The sequence below is a fragment of the Suillus discolor genome (assembly GCF_016758755.1).
Source record: "Suillus discolor strain FC423 chromosome Unknown F5147scaffold_42, whole genome shotgun sequence".
NCBI lineage: Eukaryota > Fungi > Basidiomycota > Agaricomycetes > Boletales > Suillaceae > Suillus > Suillus discolor.
Window position 1 is genome coordinate 321,110 of NW_024541289.1, and position 15,176 is coordinate 336,285.

Here is a 15,176-nt window from a genome sequence, read left to right on the forward strand (position 1 = left end):
TTCTACCAGGTCCTATCACCCCCCCTGCACCTGAGTTCAACCGTAAGTCGGGCACAACCAGTTTGGCCAGACCAGTTGGCAAAACTTCGGAGGCATTTCTGTCAATATCACTACCATAACTGCATGCCACGCACACAGTCATTGCTTCTAGCAATTTGTTCAAAACGGCCCGAGTACCCTATTGGATGCCAGTCGATATTTAATTGATGACCGTGCCAGACGATCTGTCTTTGTTTCTCATCTGCACGTCACAGAGAAGAGGCTTGTCAACTCTTGCTGCTGTGTTTTTGTTTTTGAACGATGTCTGCTCTCATCGATACGAAATCGGAAACCGTTCATGTCTCGTCTGTTTTATCCAGCCATGCCCGTAATGATCTCGAGAGGAGATTGGTAAGGAAGCTCGATCTACATCTGTCCGTGATCGTGCTTTTGTATGTTCTAAACTTTGTGAGTCTGAGTTCTTTATTACTTTGTGCTTACCCCTTTGTTAGATCGACAGAGCGAATGCTAGGTATGTTACGCATTTTCATACCCGTTTGTATGGTATCTTATGTCGTCTACAGTAGCGCACGGTTGGGAGGTTTTGAGAAAGACCTGCACCTGCATGGAACCCAATACGCGACGATCTTATCTATCATGTATGTGGGATTCAGTGCCATGCAAGTGCCAGCGTAAGTTGCATCCTTTGTCGAGGGAAAGTTTATTGTGACTTTCTTTCAGGAATATGTTTCTGCACTGGCTAGAGAAACCTGCTATCCTTATTCCATGTTGTATGGTGGTATGGGGTTTAGTATCAGCATTGACAGGTTTGTCGACACTGGCCACTCATGACCATGAATGCTAACCGTACCCAGGAATCACACAGAAGTATGCATTCCCGCCGTTCGTCATTGTGGCATCTGATAGTTCGATACAAGTTATACCCAGGTTTTTCTCGCCCGTTTACTTCTTGGTTTTGCCGAAGCACCTTTCTTCCCTGGTATCATGTTTCTTATATCAGGGTGGTACAAGCGAGACGAGCTCGCTGTGAGAACGACTTTCGTTACTTGTGGAGGCGTGCTCAGCGCTGGGTTCGGACCCCTGTTTGCATCTGGTATACTTACAAGCATGCGGGGAAAACTTGGTCAAGCCGGATGGAGGCGAGAAACATTCGTCTATTGTCATTCGCTGAAGCTGACATATCTACAGGTGGTTGTTTTACATCGAAGGCGGCATGACTGTCATAGTCGCGATTTGTGCATTCTTTATACTCCCTAATTTCCCTCACAACACCGCTTGGCTCACTCCGGAGGAAAGATCGCTCGCTATCACTCGTCTTACAGACGACGGCTATGGAAGACTTGACGGGCCTGGGAGACGGGGGACCATACAAGGACTGTGGGATGCTTTGTCCGACTGGAAGGTATGGTGGTTTTCAGGCGCGATCATCATCGATTATATGTCGCTGTCATTCGTCCTTTACTTCCCGACGATCGTCGCGACTATGGGATATGATGTGACGACTACTTTGCTGCTAGCCGCTCCTCCGTGGGCGCTTGCCGCTATTGTAGCTTTTGCTCTTTCAAGGTCTGGCAATTCATTTTTGCTCGATCTCGAATCGTGTCTCATAGACGATCAGGTACTCTGACAACGCGAAAAAGCGTTGCATGTACATTTTTGCATCGAGCGCATCGGCTGCCCTCGGATTCATTATATCCATCTGTACGATGGATATGATTGCGCGCTATGTTTCCATGTAAGCAGAGTCATCGTCTAATAGAGTGATGCCTTGTGTACTCAGAGACGTGCAGGTTTTTGATGGCTCAAGTCGCCGCAGGACAAATGATTCTCTGGGCATGGATAAACAACACTTTTGCCAGAGAACCTGCGAAGCGAGCCGTTGCTGTCGCTTTGATTAGTGCGATGTCTGCGGTGGGGAGCATCGTCGGATCGTTAGTGCCACCGATCTCCCGCTCTCGCTGATTATTTACAATTTTTAATAGGTACCTCTGGCCTCTCCCCTGGGGCCCGACATATCGTTATTCCTACGCTGCCTGCCTCGCAGCACTTGGGGTGTCGTCGGTCATGCTTGGTGTCATGCATTTGCATTTGAAGCGGGTGAATGAGCAGATTGAGAGAAACGAGCAGAATGCAAAGGATATCAATGACCTTCAGGTCCCTGTTGGTTTTAGATATCTGGTGTAGTCAACGATCCATGCGACTCTCGCATCAAGAAATTATGGGCGATACTACTGCTTATCCCGCAAGACACAATGCAACTTTGTACCGTTTGGGTGTAAATTACGACAGAGTTTTTTCTTTGAATCAATTTTATTGTCCTTTGGGGTCAGAGACCCCATGTCGGACATAGCCCTATTCGCAGGGGGCTTGCTCCCGCCTAAACTGAGTGTATGGTAGTGGGTATGTGTACTAACGTGTTATCAATGGAAAACGAGTATTCCGCCAGCTTGATGTCGGGCAAAGGCCTTTTGTTGTAGCAACTTCTTTCGATCATACATCCTGTCGTACACTCGGCTGCTGATCGTATAGCCCTGCTGTATGAGACACTGCCACATGGTAGCAGGTATCATCACTGAATAGTGCACAACAGCCTACCAAACAAAATCAGCAACCGCACATTCAGCGGCTGTGGCGTTACGCCATCTCACAATCTCTCGGTGACGATTTGCAGCGAGGATGGGGATGATTGAATAGGCGCCCTCCAGGGTCGCGGCGGCGGACGTGCATATACTAGACCGGGAGCGCGTGGGGAATTGTAAAGGGAGGGTGTTTGCGTTGGACGCCCTGCGTAGTGCGCCATATATGAAGTGAGCCCCTTGTATGGAAGGGAAGAAAAAACATACACTCGGTCCATTACTGGACAAGAGGGATGGAGACGGAGGGTCTCTTTGATGATGCCGTCGAAGAACAGTAGTAAGGATCGTAGGGCAGTGACTGGCATTATCCATTGTTTCCACGGTACGTCGTATTTCCCGCACGTCTGCCACACTTTCCTCGCCAAAAATGGGCAGCAGGATGATCACTGCGATCGTCCATACCTTCAAGAGTTTTCCAATCAAGGGGTTGCAACACACCATCGTGTGTATGAGTTCAGACGCAAAAATGACCAGACTTACCCGATCTTCTGCAACGCTTTCGCATACGAGTCATTTTCTGCTGCCGAAAGGGTGTTGGAGGAGTACCTTCGCAGACGATGCGGTGTAGTAGCGTATTTTTGAGAAGACGGAATTAAGAAGTTTGCGTTGCTGGTGAGACATTATTAAAACAACAGAATTTGGAGAGATGCGTCTCACCGTGTAGATATCAGGCCTTCACCGAACATGACCTTGATAGTACTGAGTTAATTCTCTCCGACGTAGAATGTCTCAAAGGAGACTACATCAGGAACATTGACCAGAAACACTGCACCTTTACTGAAAAATAAAACTGGGTGCAATGAAACAATGCCGAGAGGCATTGCAACCGACTTCAGAATGTTACGGTTGAGAGTCGAACATTTCGCATCGTTGTAATGAGATGTCAGAGAGATACACATTATCTCTCTATAATCTCATTACTGCATTGATCTACTGCAGATGGCCATGCATACTGTCGTACCTCTGTTCCTGCAAAGAAATTGAAGATGAATTAGATTTTTTTCGGCCATAAGAACAGGATTTGTTCCTCCGTTGGCAATTAACTGTCTGATCGGAACGACACCATGTTAGGCTCCTGGAGCCCCATCGAGAGAGGCTGAGACATACGATTTAGACCATTCCAACACAATACACCGCATTTCTTTCGCTCTCACTTCCTCTGCGACTCTGTTGAGGTTCATGCGTTGTGATTTGAAGACAGGTGTCGAGCCCAGTCTCTGTGAACCGTAGGGCAATGGCCCCATGCCCTGGGCTGCTCCACGTCACAGTGAGGCCGATTGGTCTGTGCTGGAGTAGTAGACTCCGCCATAGTGTCTGACATCCTGGTCTGATACAATGTACGGGTGATGATGACAACGGCTCTAACAAGGTTTAACGTTCAAAGCTGCAGGGCGAATGGGCATCCGGGAAAATCCGATCCAAAATCATTGGAGGGATTTTCATCAAGGATGCATGATGGAGCCCCCTCTACCCATCCACCCGATACTAGTTCAAACGAGGGTAGTGCTAGTAATGTGATCATCATGATACTACATATTGTCTTCATCGAAGATCAGCGTGCTGGTGGCATCGAGTTTCCATGGATTGTTCTTGCACATCGCCTTGATCAATTCCTAGCAGTTATAGGCGTTCCTCGCAAGGGCTGATTGATCATGCCTTGAAAGCGACCTTCATCAGATGTCAACGACCCTTCTCATCCTCTCTGGCATGATTATTCGTTGTGAAAGTGGTTAGTATATATTGAAGTAAAATGTCTGAGTTTCTTCAGCCGGCACATCTTCGTCTGAACCGTTTGCTATACGAGTCGAGCTCAGTCATAGTCTCTATTTGAGCGACTAAAGCAGAAGAGAAATGACCTTGTTAATCAATTCACGAGACAATTAAATGGTGGGCATGGACAGCTTGTTGGCAGTTACAGGAACATTACGCGGAGCGAGCCCAAGATGAACTACGGCATCTATGGTATGCAGTCCTATGAGACTGCATGATTATCCTTGAACCAAAGATGTAGTAGAAGGTCAGTGTGCAGTCATGTCACGACCCTTTGCGGAAAACAGCCTGGGCAGCCTCTGCTAACGCAAGTTCTTTCGCCTCCTCTTCGACCTGAGAGCAGTGTCAAAAAGGATAAGACGATGTGTAAAACGTGGAAACTTGCACTCGTCTGTTCGCGCTGCTTTGCTTCGGCTTCTTTCAATGCCATGTACTATGATAGTCGACGTGAGTTGCCCTCATATGCTAATTGTAGTCGGTTTTCTCACCTCTGCACAATTTGCGTCAGAAAGTTGGGGTGAAATTGGTGGTATACATCATCTTACCTCTCCCTTTCGCTAGTGTTTCGCGGTGCACGGCATAGCCCATGAATATTCCATACACGCTTAGTGCAGCCAGTCCACTGACGAAAGTGCGGTGCAGGACGTCTGTTATCATCATCTTGCCCGACCTGGGGACTGCAACGATAAAATTCGAGAGCGTGGAAGCAGGTGAAAACGACTCCCGGTATTGTCACGTAAATTGCGCGAACTCCCGATTAAGTTCCGCTCATCATACTTTCCGATAAGTAACAACATATATAATTTGATAGATAGCACTGGGAAGAACCAACAGTACAAACAACCTAAACAACAACAGAATACGAGACTGCCATCATAGCCGCCAATCTCTGAAGAAGTCGTGATCCATCCGGACAAAGCTAATCATGTAGTCCGATACTGCCCCTCCTTCGTCCTCTTCCTCTGCAACTTGGTCCATCTCGGAAACATCCAACATTTCCTTACCAGTAGGTTGATCATCCTGCGCATTATCCGGCAACCTGCCTTCATTTTCAATTTCTCCCTCAGCACCGAAATCGGCTTGATCAGCGCCTTCCATCACATCTTCTTCTCTCGCGGCTACAGCGGCAGCATGGACATCTTCCTTGTCCTCGAATTCAACTAGAGCCTTTGACAGAGCTCCTTGGTCATCAAACAGGGATCGCCAGTCGAATTCGCCTTTTTGGATGACGAGATCGTCCAAAGAGCGCTTCTGATTAGCTTTCAACAACATGGCTTCTTCAACCGAATGTGCAGAGATAAACCGGTAGATGTGGACGTCTCTTATCTGACCGATGCGATGGGCACTGCGAAAAAGTTTGATCACTTATCATCATGTAGAAATTGAGGAGCCATCTTACCGATCCTCGCACTGTTTGTCCATTTGGGGATTGAAGTCGCTATCGTAGAAGATGACGGTGTCTGCTCCAGTAAGACTATTGGGGTGGTTAGCAATCAACAGACCAGGCAACCTACAAATACTTACTTGATACCTACTCCACCCGACCGAGAGGAAGAAATGAAGCAAAAAATCCTGGAGTCTGCATTGAACCGCTCAGTGATATATTGTCTGTCTTCGATTTTGGTGGCTCCATCAAGACGAAGATAGAGATAGCCATGAAAGTTGAGAAAAATCTCCAGAATATCCAAAATCCTTGTCATCTGTGTGAAGATGAGAACACGGTGTCCTTCCAATTTCTTCTGTCGGAGAAGGCGACTAAGTTCTTGCAGTTTGCCACAATCATATTGGAGAAGGGATGGATCTGGGAACGCTATCTGCAGCTTGACGCTAGCGTGATGCAGGACGCTATCGAAGTCAGATGACTGACATGATATAACGTGCTCGCATCCTGCCAGGGCAAAACAAGGTAGGTCCAAAGCAACTGCGGCTGGAGTGACGAAAGCGAACCTTTCGACCACAGGTTGCAGCTCTTTAGCCCGGTCAGCGTAAGTCTTGACTGCCGAATGAAGAGGCAGAACCGTGTCCATGAAACGATGGCTGATGTCCAATGTGGAAAGGGGGAGGATTGGTCGATGACACTGCTTAGCAATAGTCAACAACTCTTGGCTGTAGACCGGTAACCGGGTACAACGCAGGCGATTGAGGTAACCGATTTGTGACCAGCGAGCTACTTGTGCAACTCGCTGTTGGTATGCATGGTAAGCACGGTATCCTTGAATAGTACGAGTGTCCTTTGGTGGCGGCTCCTCAGGCATTTCTGAGATAAGTGGGAGCCGATGTGTCGCATCAAGGCGCCGCGTTTCCAGAGCAGGAAGTAGAGGTACGTTTTGTTGATCAATAAACCGCAGGCCAAGAAGATCAAGATTAATACTGTCTTCATCACTCGCCCGAATAAGCTCTCGCCGAACTAGTAGCTCCTTGATCTCGAAGTCTGCGGCAACAGAACGTGTCATAGCGAAAGATGTCACGATCGGACGGACCTCAAAAAGATCCGGATGATTACAGACTTTGCGGAGCTGCATGAGGATATTTGCGATCTTCTGGTAAACACCAGATTGTAAGGCATCTCTGGTATGCGCGCGATCCATGAACTCGTCGTAGAGGAATCGCTGCCGCTTGGATAAGGGACACAGAATGAGATGCTCATATTTGCTGGGGAGCTCTTTCTCAACGTCACGTTTGAGACGGCGGAGTAGATAGGGACGCAGAACTGTGTGGAGTTTGGTCACGCGTTGCATATTTTCGTCGTCCAACAAGGTACCCATTTCAATCGCTTTCTCCAAGGGATCTAAGTATCAGAAGTAAGCAATGATCCATTACACCCCAAAACGCAAGTATGCATACTTGAAAACCATTCGCCAAACTCTTTTAGGTTGGCGAAGTTAGTACCAGACATCAGGAATTGCAAAAGTGCCCATAACTCAGTTAGATTGTTTTGTAGCGGGGTGCCAGTCAGGAGAAGACGCCGAAAGGAGCGGAACATCAAGAGAATATTCCATCGTTGCGACTTGAAATTTTTGATCATATGTGCTTCGTCCAGTATCATGTAATACCAAGCTTTGCGCTTGAATATGTGAGCATCGCGACTAGCGAGTGTGTATGAGGTTATGCAGACATTGAAGTGGTGCTTGTTGTACCACCCTTGACGGAGCTCCTTGCGGCGTTTCGTCGATCCGTGGTAACTCAGAGTTTTGAATCCAGGTAAAAACTTCTTGAATTCCATTTCCCAGTTTAGGAGGACACTTGTGGGGACAATCTAAATGGCTGGTTGGTAAATGCAAAAGGTAACAGGTGAGCCACGCACAATAAGATGCGGACCCCATATTCCACGATCACAAGCTAGATGAGCAAGGAGCGATATTGTCTGTATGGTTTTCCTATTGAATAGAGTGAGCTAACGCGTTGAACAAGGAACCCAAAAGCATACCCCAATCCCATTTCGTCAGCAAGTATGCCGTTTAGATTGTTGACATGGAGGCTCGCAAGCCATTCCAAACCGGATTGCTGGTATGGGCGGAGGACACCCCGTAATAACACGGGAACTTTCACCTTGTCTTGCGTGTCCCAGTGGACAGGTGCAACGGCGTATGGTTTGAGATAGTCTGGTACGTTGTCCTCTTGTTGATGAACATCTTCTGCTTCGTCAAATAACTCAGACTCATCGACTTCCATACCAAACGTAGGTGATGGGAGGCGAGAAGATGGTGTTTCGACAGCTGGGAAGCCTGTATAATCGTCTTTGGTTTCGACTTCAGTGGCTTGACCCATATCAACGTCGTCAGCACCTAGAGTCAAACTACCCGGAGTAGATTCGGTGACTGTTGTCTTCAACTCCTTATTGCGATTAAAATTCGATTCAGGCTCCTCTTCATGGCCAGCAACAGTGCTGGCTGGTGAAGGCGCGTCGTTGAAACTCTCAAAATGGGGAGACCTGTAGTCTTCAGTCGTCTGCTCGTGCAAAACAGAGTCGGAGTCGGTAGGAGTCTCCCGAGACATCGGCAATCTGAAAGGGAGAAGCAGAGGTGACTCCATGGCCATAGCAGCCTCCGACTCTTCTTCATCATTCATCTCGGCATCCAGCAGATTAGCACCAGCTCGGGAGGTAGCGCTCGAAGTATCATCAACTTCAAACCGAGGGAGTGATGGCCCCAGTAATGCTGACGCACTGGTTCCGCCCTCCTCCTCATCCTCATCCTCCTCCTCTTCTTCTTCTTCTTCGTCATCATCATCCTTGGTGCTTTCTTTTTCCTCAGCATTCTCTGTATCTCGGTCACTCGCCTGTGACGAAAATTGCCGCTCCACGCCATCTGTATCTTCCTGATCTACTTCAGACTCTGAATTTTCCGAGCCTTCAGAGTCGAATCCCGGTTCCAGGAAGTGACCAGAAACACTACTGGATCTACTGCGAGACATATCACCTCTAGCAAGTTCTGCTTGCTGAGTTTCCAATATATGTCCGGATCGATCAAGGATAGCATCTAAATGCTCATGACCACGGCGCCTTTCCTCAGCCTCCGCGCGCAGTCGATGTTGTTCCCGAATGTGCTATGTAGAGGAAAATTAAAATTAAAGCAATATCCCCGAAAAAAGAATATGGTGCGTACGAAGACAGCTTTTTTCCATTCACTAGTGACTATCTTAATAGTTGCCTTCGCCAAGGCACGAAGTCTTCTCTCTTCATGCATTTTTGCCTTATCCTCGCGTTGTGCCCGTTGATCCCAATACGCCTTGATGCGACTCGATATCTGCGTAGCAATAACTCGACCTTTCACCTGCTCCTGTCGGGAGCGTTGAGTAATCGCTTCTAAGATCACATCCCAAGTGTCCCGATCTTGCTTTGGTTCGTGGAGAGTTACGCCACCCCTTGTTTTGGATATCTCATTCAAGGTCGCGTTGTCAATAATAAGCCGACCCTGTTGCCGGAAGCTCTCCATCTTGTCCAATAGTGCAGCTTTCTCCTGAGCCATGAGATTTAAATCGTCCTCGCTTAAATCTGAGTCATTGATGGAGACATATGAGTTCAAAAAGCTAGAGAGCGAGGAATGGAACCGAGGTCGAGGGGGATGCTGGCGGGGATTAGAGTACAATGGTGGTGGCGGTCGCACTATGAGCTTAATGCGTCTGATATTAAATTGTGATTGTGGCGGCTCAACTTCACTGGGAAGTTGGGAAAGTGTTGGTGGTTCTCGTATCGTAGTTGGAGGATGTCGCTGAAAGATGTTTGAACGAGTAATCGGCAAAGAGGTAATCAACACTCACCAAAGACTTGCGACGAGTAGAGGTTTGCAAAGGATCCAACGACATAGCATCTGGTCCAGTTGACTTATGCCCTAAGACATTAGGAATCTCCGCCATTTCCGATGCGAGTCCCTCCTGGAATTTCCGCTTCTTTTTTGCAGAAGGGGGAACAGCGGACGAACCCGTGGGGGAAGCAACAGCAATATTCCTCTTCTTGCCACGTACGAGTCCCACGGAAATAGAAGCCTCGCCATCCGCAGGCAAAATCGGAGCCAGAGCTCGAAGTTTCGGAGGCTGAGATATAGATTTCCCTTTCCCAGGCTTCTTCGGCGTAATCAACTCAATAGGCGCGGCACCATTGACTGGATCAACCGCCTTCTGTTTCCCTTTTGATTTAGCGGAGAGGGGTAATTCCAGTTCGGTGTGCACTCGAGAGGTGGTGGAAGGTAAAAGTGGTGTGGTAAGGTTTTGAACGCGCTCGATATGAGCCCTCCTTGTAGCACGCGATGGACCTGCCGATGTAGAGGCTTTTTCGAGCAAGTCATAGTTCGACTTATACTGTGAAGACAAGATAGGTCATTCCGTAAGTGTCATAATCTTAGTGTCCTTCCTTACGCACCTCCTGAAACACAATCGAATTGTCCTGCTTTGCAATCTAGGAACAATAAGTGCCAAAAAAGTGCAAGCTCAGAAGAGCTTACAGTTGGGTCATATTCAATGAGAGTCACGAACTTCTCCAAGTGAAAAACCTCCCGTACCTAATCCGAATATAAAACAGTGAACTCCCCTGTCGACAGAAAAACTCACCATCGTATCATGTTTGTCCATAATCTGATCCAACTCGGCCTGTCTTTCAAGTAGCATTGTTGTTCTTTCAACAGCAACATCCTCCTGCGACACCGACTGCGCACCCTTGGTTACCCCGTTCCGTCTACCGCGACCCTCCCTTTTCCCGTTCCCCAAGCCACGCTTAACACCTTTCTCGCTCTTCTTCGACGATGCTAACCATTTTGAATGTTTTGTCGGCATGTTTCGCAGCCATAAACGAATATACCCCGCTAGCACTAGCCTTAGCGCCCGCACAAGTCGATCTCCTCAAATTCTTAACGGTTTGACGAGCTTCTTGGACCTCTGGGCCGGTGGAAAAGAGTGGGGCCCCACTGGTGAAAAATTATGAGACTAGATTCTGAACTAGCTGGTTGTTCGAGGTTTCGGGGAAATGGCAGCCCATTTTTCGACATGATGTTGATGTTTGTTCCGAACAAATAGGAATGCGAGCATAACGGACGTTGTAATACTACTTGACCACGTTTGTGCAGCGGGTGCAAAACCAAAAATCACACCCAAGATGATGTTGCTAATACTCGGATTGAAGGGAGAAACAAACAAGAGGTTCTACTGAGAACAACTGGTATACAATGTACAATGCGCAGGGGGTGTCGACGTGTCTGGGTATTACAACAACAAATGCAGGTAATGGATGGTGTCAACGTTCCAAACAAAGAATAATGTAGTGATAACTGAATCAAAGTCCCTTTTAGTGGCTGGTATACTCGAAATTGGGAAAATCCTGTCCCCATGTGTCTTCAGCTGGAAGTCCGTACAGTGAGGCAGCGTTGTCCTCAGGGTATTGTTCAAAGCTGCACCAAATTGAGCCTTGAAGTTCGAGATTAGAGAATGAATGAAACTTACGCGCTTGCATCTCCGTCTCCTGCAATTTTAGGCAGGTAAGGAGCAGTGATCTCTCTACTCCGCAACTTGTCCCAGTCGACTTCACGGAACCATAGATGTGCAAAGACGTCACCTGCCCCATGCCGCAAGTTTCCGTATCGTTTGGAGGGCTCCCCCTCCATCAATTTTCGGATGATGTCTGTAGCATTTTCATGGAATGACGGCCACCGAATGAAGGCTGGACCACGAGTAATCTTTTCGTAAAGTACAACGGGGTTATGATCGGGTTGGTGATAAGGAGGAAGTCCAGAAAGCATCTCAAAGATCAACACGCCCAGGGCGTACCAGTCAACACTCTTGTTGTACCGTTGCTGTCCTATGATCTGTTGAAGGTCATGTGAAGTCAGACTTGAAAATTGGAAAATGACCACAGGCGCTCACTTCGGGTGCAAGATAATCAGGCGTGCCGCATAATGTCCACGTCACTGACGAACAGTGTTTTGAGAATCCAAAGTCTGCTATTTTAATGTGACCGTCATGGTTGAGAAGAATGTTCTCTGGCTTGAGATCACGATATATAATGTCGAGGGAATGTAGGTGATTTAAAGCAAGTGCGACCTCTGCAGCGTAAAACTTGGCTACGGGATCCGGGAAGCGCTTCCAGAAAGGTATTAGAACGTTTTAAAATAGATGATTGGAAAAGACTCACATTCGACCGTCGTAGCAGGGTGAAAAGTTCACCACCAGGAACGAAATCCATTACCATGAATAAGTTGGAAGCGTCCTGAAACGCGCCCCAAAGATTGATGATGAAAGGGTGTTGAACTGCTTCAAGCATCATCTTCTCGTTATTGGTATGTTCGACCTGTTTCGTCCGAACAATTTTCTCTTTGTTCAACACTTTGATGGCGTAAAAGCGGAGATTGTGTTTGCTCCTGACTGGAAAGCCAAATGAGATGAGGGCGTAATGAATAACTCCAAAAGACCTACCTAAATGTACTCTGCCAAAGGAACCCGTCCCCAGGGTCCGTTGTATTATGAAGTCGGTGAGCCGGTAAGATGCTTTGGGCCTCGACACACGCGGTAGTGGAAACGTCTTGGCTTCGAGATTATTTTCCTGCTGGGTCCATTCGCTGGACGACGTTCGCTGCGTTGATATCGAGCCGCGATGATAGTCTGCAGCAACAGATATCGAATGAGACATTGAAGTGTAAGGCAAGTTCGCAAGTCCTGGTTGACTAGACTGCTTCTGAGACTGGCCAAATTGCCCAATCTTATCAGCCATTCGTTTGATCATGCGCCAGAGTAATGGAATATAGAAAGAGGAGACCAACCACAGACTATAGCACAGAGGACTGAAAGGAAAAAATGATGAGAACTGCGTGGTCAATCAAAGTTTCGACATCTCAGCGAGCGCTCTCAAGATCACAACCAGATTGTATTGTTCTTACCAAACAAGTCGCAAACAAAAGCCAAAATACAACAACTCATTGTTCAACGATCTCCTGAACGACGGCCACTGTCGTACACATGTTCTGTCAGCCCTGTTATCAACGTAAAAGTTCGTCTTGATGCACAACTTACGACACTGACTACACTGTTCGATGATCAGGTCAGGGCTTGATTTGACGGTACGACCACATGTACCAAAGTTATTATCTGTAACAACCGCAACCACATCTTCATGAAACTGATGTTGACATCATCAAGAGTGCCTCAGTACTACGTCCGGTGTTCAATGTATCAACAAATGCTGCCATTTCAGAAACATGCAAACAGTATCACGATGTACTACATTAGTCGGGGGTGAAATGAATGCAAAACTTCAGCAACAGTGAACCAGGAAAGCTCAGCGTCGCATTCGGCACGCACACATCAGTGAACCGCTGTCCTTGGTATTGTGGCCATGGCTACTGTATGACGACGAGCTTCCCTCACGCGGTCTGCATGCCCATTTGTAACGTGTGTGTGGAAGGCCACAGTCGATTTATACATTCGCGCCAACATTCTAACCGGAACCCCTCGGATAGTCAACGGGGAACGGTACTATTTAACTCAATACTGAATTTCGAGCCTGTCACACCTCACTGTATGTATCACTGAGTTATTGAATCAGTGATAGTAAGGTGTTGTGGAGACCGAAACCATATGTAACTACACATATAGACATCGAGAAATACCATAGTAGTGAGTCGTTAATACCATGACCTCTGAAAAATAAGGATTGCAATCGAAAGACGAGACGTCGGAGCTAGCGCTGAGAAGACTGTTTTTCCTGTCGCACGATCCCACACCCGGATGGTCTTGTCATTCGAAGCGGTTGCAAGTAGAGTGCTGTCGGACGAGAACGAGGCTGAGGTGACCGGTCCAGTATGGCCCAAGAAGGGCTCACCGACTGTTTTCCCTGTCGCACGATCCCACACCCGGATGGTGCTGTCCTTCAAAGCGGTTGCAAGTAGAGTGCCGTCGGGTGAGGACGAGACTGAGGTGACCGGTTCAGTATGGCCCAAGAAGGGCTCGCCAACTGGTTTCCCTGTTGCTAGATCCCAGAGTTGAATGGTGCAATCATTCGAGCAAGCTGCAATGCAGGTGCCGTCCATCGAAAATGAGACCGAATGAACCAGACCAGTCAACACGCCCAGCGCTATCTTTGCATACGGATGTAGCTGCAAAAGAAAATCAGTTCGGTTCCGATCGAAAGGAGGATCCATACGTCTGCGATCTGCCCAATAACATCGTCGAATATCCTGAGAGGTTTGAGATATGTGTCCTGGAAGTTGCCAGCAGTATCGAGATCCCCTTGTGCGCCTTGGCCAACAGACGCTGCAGTTGTTGCAGGTCCTGACAATGGAACCATGCTATCTCCACCCTGTTGTGCATCCCGAAGTGCCGATTTCGGATCAGCCTGCACGAACATCAAAATTTAGAGAGCACAAAAACTAAAGGGGAAGTATGAAAACTTACCTCGGTATTCGAGGTTGATGGAGTATGTCCATCACTTGGGGGAGCAACGGAGACTGGCGAGACATCCAGTTGTGCATCCCGAGGTGCCGATTTCGGATCAGCCTGCACGAACATCAAAATTTAGAGGGCACAAAAACTAAATGGAAAGTATGAAAACTTACCCCGGTATTCGAGGTTGATGAAGCATGTCCATCACTTGCAGCGGAGACTGGCGGGGCATTGTGTGCCCCTTTGCGAGAATCCTTCGAGTGCTTAGTCGCATTCCAGGACACTCGTTACGCATGCTTGTGGACTCACTGTAAATAGACTATTCAAACCAGATTGAACCTTCCGCAATATCCGGCGGACTGAGTCACAGTTCTGTTGGTACATCAGTATTTGGAGTGGGTGAATTAAGAAACCGCGTACCGAGCCTGTTGCTCCACTAGAAGTCTGAGTTGAATTACCCGATAATATTATGAGGCATTGTCGCGGCAAAGTGAGATAAGGGTTAAACGTTAATTGTTTGTGAATGTAAGGCTTATGGAAACTCTAGGTCTAGTCTACGTAGAGTCTACTCTGGGTCCTGTCTGGCGGTGTGCCAGCCGCCCGGCCAGATTAAAGCGGAGTTTAATCCTCAATTGGTTCGAAGTATGTCTAAGCTTGGGAGTCACGCGTGACAACTGCGTCGGCCCCTAGCTTGTCAACATTCACCACGACGATGACGCACCCGTCGTCGTTGCGTGTACATATAAATTAAAATGACATTAGTACATATAAAAAAGTGCTGATGCGCAGGGTGGGGTTTGAAAATTTGACGTGGCATATGGTAGGTGTGACGCGACGCTGTCTGGAAAGATTTGTCAGCAAGTTCGGCAGTACTCGTACGGGTAACGGGTGCTCAACACTTCAACCCGT

General features: G+C 47.7%; 6 protein-coding genes across 6 annotated transcripts; 1 reads left to right on the forward strand and 5 right to left on the reverse strand.

Annotated features, from left to right (window-relative positions):
• The first annotated feature begins 29 nt into the window (after positions 1 to 29).
• Positions 30 to 2,388, forward strand: F5147DRAFT_272654 (major facilitator superfamily domain-containing protein). Its single transcript, XM_041428972.1, has 10 exons — positions 30 to 447; positions 492 to 511; positions 564 to 671; positions 721 to 806; positions 855 to 867; positions 918 to 1,139; positions 1,189 to 1,566; positions 1,619 to 1,735; positions 1,791 to 1,931; positions 1,983 to 2,388. Exons 1-10 carry the CDS (start codon positions 301 to 303, stop codon positions 2,182 to 2,184), a joined length of 1,434 nt encoding a protein of 477 aa, XP_041290799.1. The 5' UTR covers positions 30 to 300; the 3' UTR covers positions 2,185 to 2,388.
• F5147DRAFT_272629 (uncharacterized protein) lies at positions 2,386 to 3,116 on the reverse strand. Its single transcript, XM_041428971.1, has 3 exons — positions 2,844 to 3,116; positions 2,649 to 2,784; positions 2,386 to 2,591 (listed from the first exon to the last, which is right to left on the reverse strand). The coding sequence occupies exons 1-3, from the start codon at positions 2,939 to 2,941 to the stop codon at positions 2,421 to 2,423; spliced, it is 405 nt and encodes a 134-aa protein (XP_041290800.1). The 5' UTR covers positions 2,942 to 3,116; the 3' UTR covers positions 2,386 to 2,420.
• Positions 3,117 to 4,424: 1,308 nt separating this feature from the next.
• F5147DRAFT_705062 (uncharacterized protein) lies at positions 4,425 to 5,163 on the reverse strand. Its single transcript, XM_041437934.1, has 3 exons — positions 4,952 to 5,163; positions 4,792 to 4,841; positions 4,425 to 4,739 (listed from the first exon to the last, which is right to left on the reverse strand). The coding sequence occupies exons 1-3, from the start codon at positions 5,064 to 5,066 to the stop codon at positions 4,671 to 4,673; spliced, it is 234 nt and encodes a 77-aa protein (XP_041290801.1). The 5' UTR covers positions 5,067 to 5,163; the 3' UTR covers positions 4,425 to 4,670.
• A 27-nt stretch (positions 5,164 to 5,190) lies between these two features.
• Positions 5,191 to 10,900, reverse strand: F5147DRAFT_838441 (SNF2 family N-terminal domain-containing protein). Its single transcript, XM_041444153.1, has 11 exons — positions 10,452 to 10,900; positions 10,346 to 10,402; positions 10,264 to 10,299; positions 9,666 to 10,202; positions 9,011 to 9,616; positions 7,834 to 8,951; positions 7,711 to 7,783; positions 7,251 to 7,662; positions 5,931 to 7,194; positions 5,806 to 5,880; positions 5,191 to 5,751 (listed from the first exon to the last, which is right to left on the reverse strand). Exons 1-11 carry the CDS (start codon positions 10,671 to 10,673, stop codon positions 5,280 to 5,282), a joined length of 4,872 nt encoding a protein of 1,623 aa, XP_041290802.1. The 5' UTR covers positions 10,674 to 10,900; the 3' UTR covers positions 5,191 to 5,279.
• Positions 10,901 to 10,993: 93 nt separating this feature from the next.
• Positions 10,994 to 12,716, reverse strand: F5147DRAFT_638664 (kinase-like domain-containing protein). The gene is made up of 5 exons (XM_041432981.1): positions 12,306 to 12,716; positions 12,025 to 12,254; positions 11,757 to 11,972; positions 11,337 to 11,698; positions 10,994 to 11,284 (listed from the first exon to the last, which is right to left on the reverse strand). Exons 1-5 carry the CDS (start codon positions 12,610 to 12,612, stop codon positions 11,182 to 11,184), a joined length of 1,218 nt encoding a protein of 405 aa, XP_041290803.1. The 5' UTR covers positions 12,613 to 12,716; the 3' UTR covers positions 10,994 to 11,181.
• Positions 12,717 to 13,291: 575 nt separating this feature from the next.
• F5147DRAFT_838443 (WD40-repeat-containing domain protein) lies at positions 13,292 to 14,745 on the reverse strand (the record flags this gene model as incomplete). The annotated part of the gene is made up of 7 exons (XM_041444154.1): positions 13,292 to 13,981; positions 14,029 to 14,220; positions 14,280 to 14,381; positions 14,441 to 14,521; positions 14,577 to 14,639; positions 14,688 to 14,703; positions 14,726 to 14,745. The coding sequence occupies 7 exons, from the start codon at positions 14,743 to 14,745 to the stop codon at positions 13,511 to 13,513; spliced, it is 945 nt and encodes a 314-aa protein (XP_041290804.1). The 3' UTR covers positions 13,292 to 13,510.
• Positions 14,746 to 15,176: the final 431 nt, after the last annotated feature.

Bases quoted from the DNA above. Each gene is read 5' to 3' on its own strand.
- F5147DRAFT_638664 (XM_041432981.1), bottom strand. From the start codon at position 12,612: ATGATCAAACGAATGGCTGATAAGATTGGGCAATTTGGCCAGTCTCAG. The intron at 12,255-12,305 runs GTAGGTCTTTTG...TTGGCTTTCCAG, and splicing joins CTTTGGCAGAGTACATTTAG to TCAGGAGCAAACACAATCTC. The intron at 11,699-11,756 runs GTGAGCGCCTGT...GACCTTCAACAG, and splicing joins CTGATTATCTTGCACCCGAA to ATCATAGGACAGCAACGGTA.
- F5147DRAFT_705062 (XM_041437934.1), bottom strand. From the start codon at position 5,066: ATGATGATAACAGACGTCCTGCACCGCACTTTCGTCAGTGGACTGGCT. The intron at 4,842-4,951 runs GTAAGATGATGT...GTCGACTATCAT, and splicing joins AACACTAGCGAAAGGGAGAG to AGTACATGGCATTGAAAGAA. The intron at 4,740-4,791 runs GCAAGTTTCCAC...CACTGCTCTCAG, and splicing joins AGCAGCGCGAACAGACGAGT to GTCGAAGAGGAGGCGAAAGA.
- F5147DRAFT_272654 (XM_041428972.1), top strand. From the start codon at position 301: ATGTCTGCTCTCATCGATACGAAATCGGAAACCGTTCATGTCTCGTCT. The intron at 512-563 runs GTATGTTACGCA...TGTCGTCTACAG, and splicing joins ATCGACAGAGCGAATGCTAG to TAGCGCACGGTTGGGAGGTT. The intron at 1,736-1,790 runs GTAAGCAGAGTC...AGAGACGTGCAG, and splicing joins ATTGCGCGCTATGTTTCCAT to GTTTTTGATGGCTCAAGTCG.
- F5147DRAFT_272629 (XM_041428971.1), bottom strand. From the start codon at position 2,941: ATGCCAGTCACTGCCCTACGATCCTTACTACTGTTCTTCGACGGCATC. The intron at 2,785-2,843 runs GTATGTTTTTTC...CGCACTACGCAG, and splicing joins TGTCCAGTAATGGACCGAGT to GGCGTCCAACGCAAACACCC. The intron at 2,592-2,648 runs GTGAGATGGCGT...TTTGTTTGGTAG, and splicing joins CAAATCGTCACCGAGAGATT to GCTGTTGTGCACTATTCAGT.
- F5147DRAFT_838441 (XM_041444153.1), bottom strand. From the start codon at position 10,673: ATGCCGACAAAACATTCAAAATGGTTAGCATCGTCGAAGAAGAGCGAG. The intron at 9,617-9,665 runs GTGAGTGTTGAT...AACATCTTTCAG, and splicing joins CTACTCGTCGCAAGTCTTTG to CGACATCCTCCAACTACGAT. The intron at 5,752-5,805 runs GTAAGATGGCTC...ACTTTTTCGCAG, and splicing joins GACAAACAGTGCGAGGATCG to TGCCCATCGCATCGGTCAGA.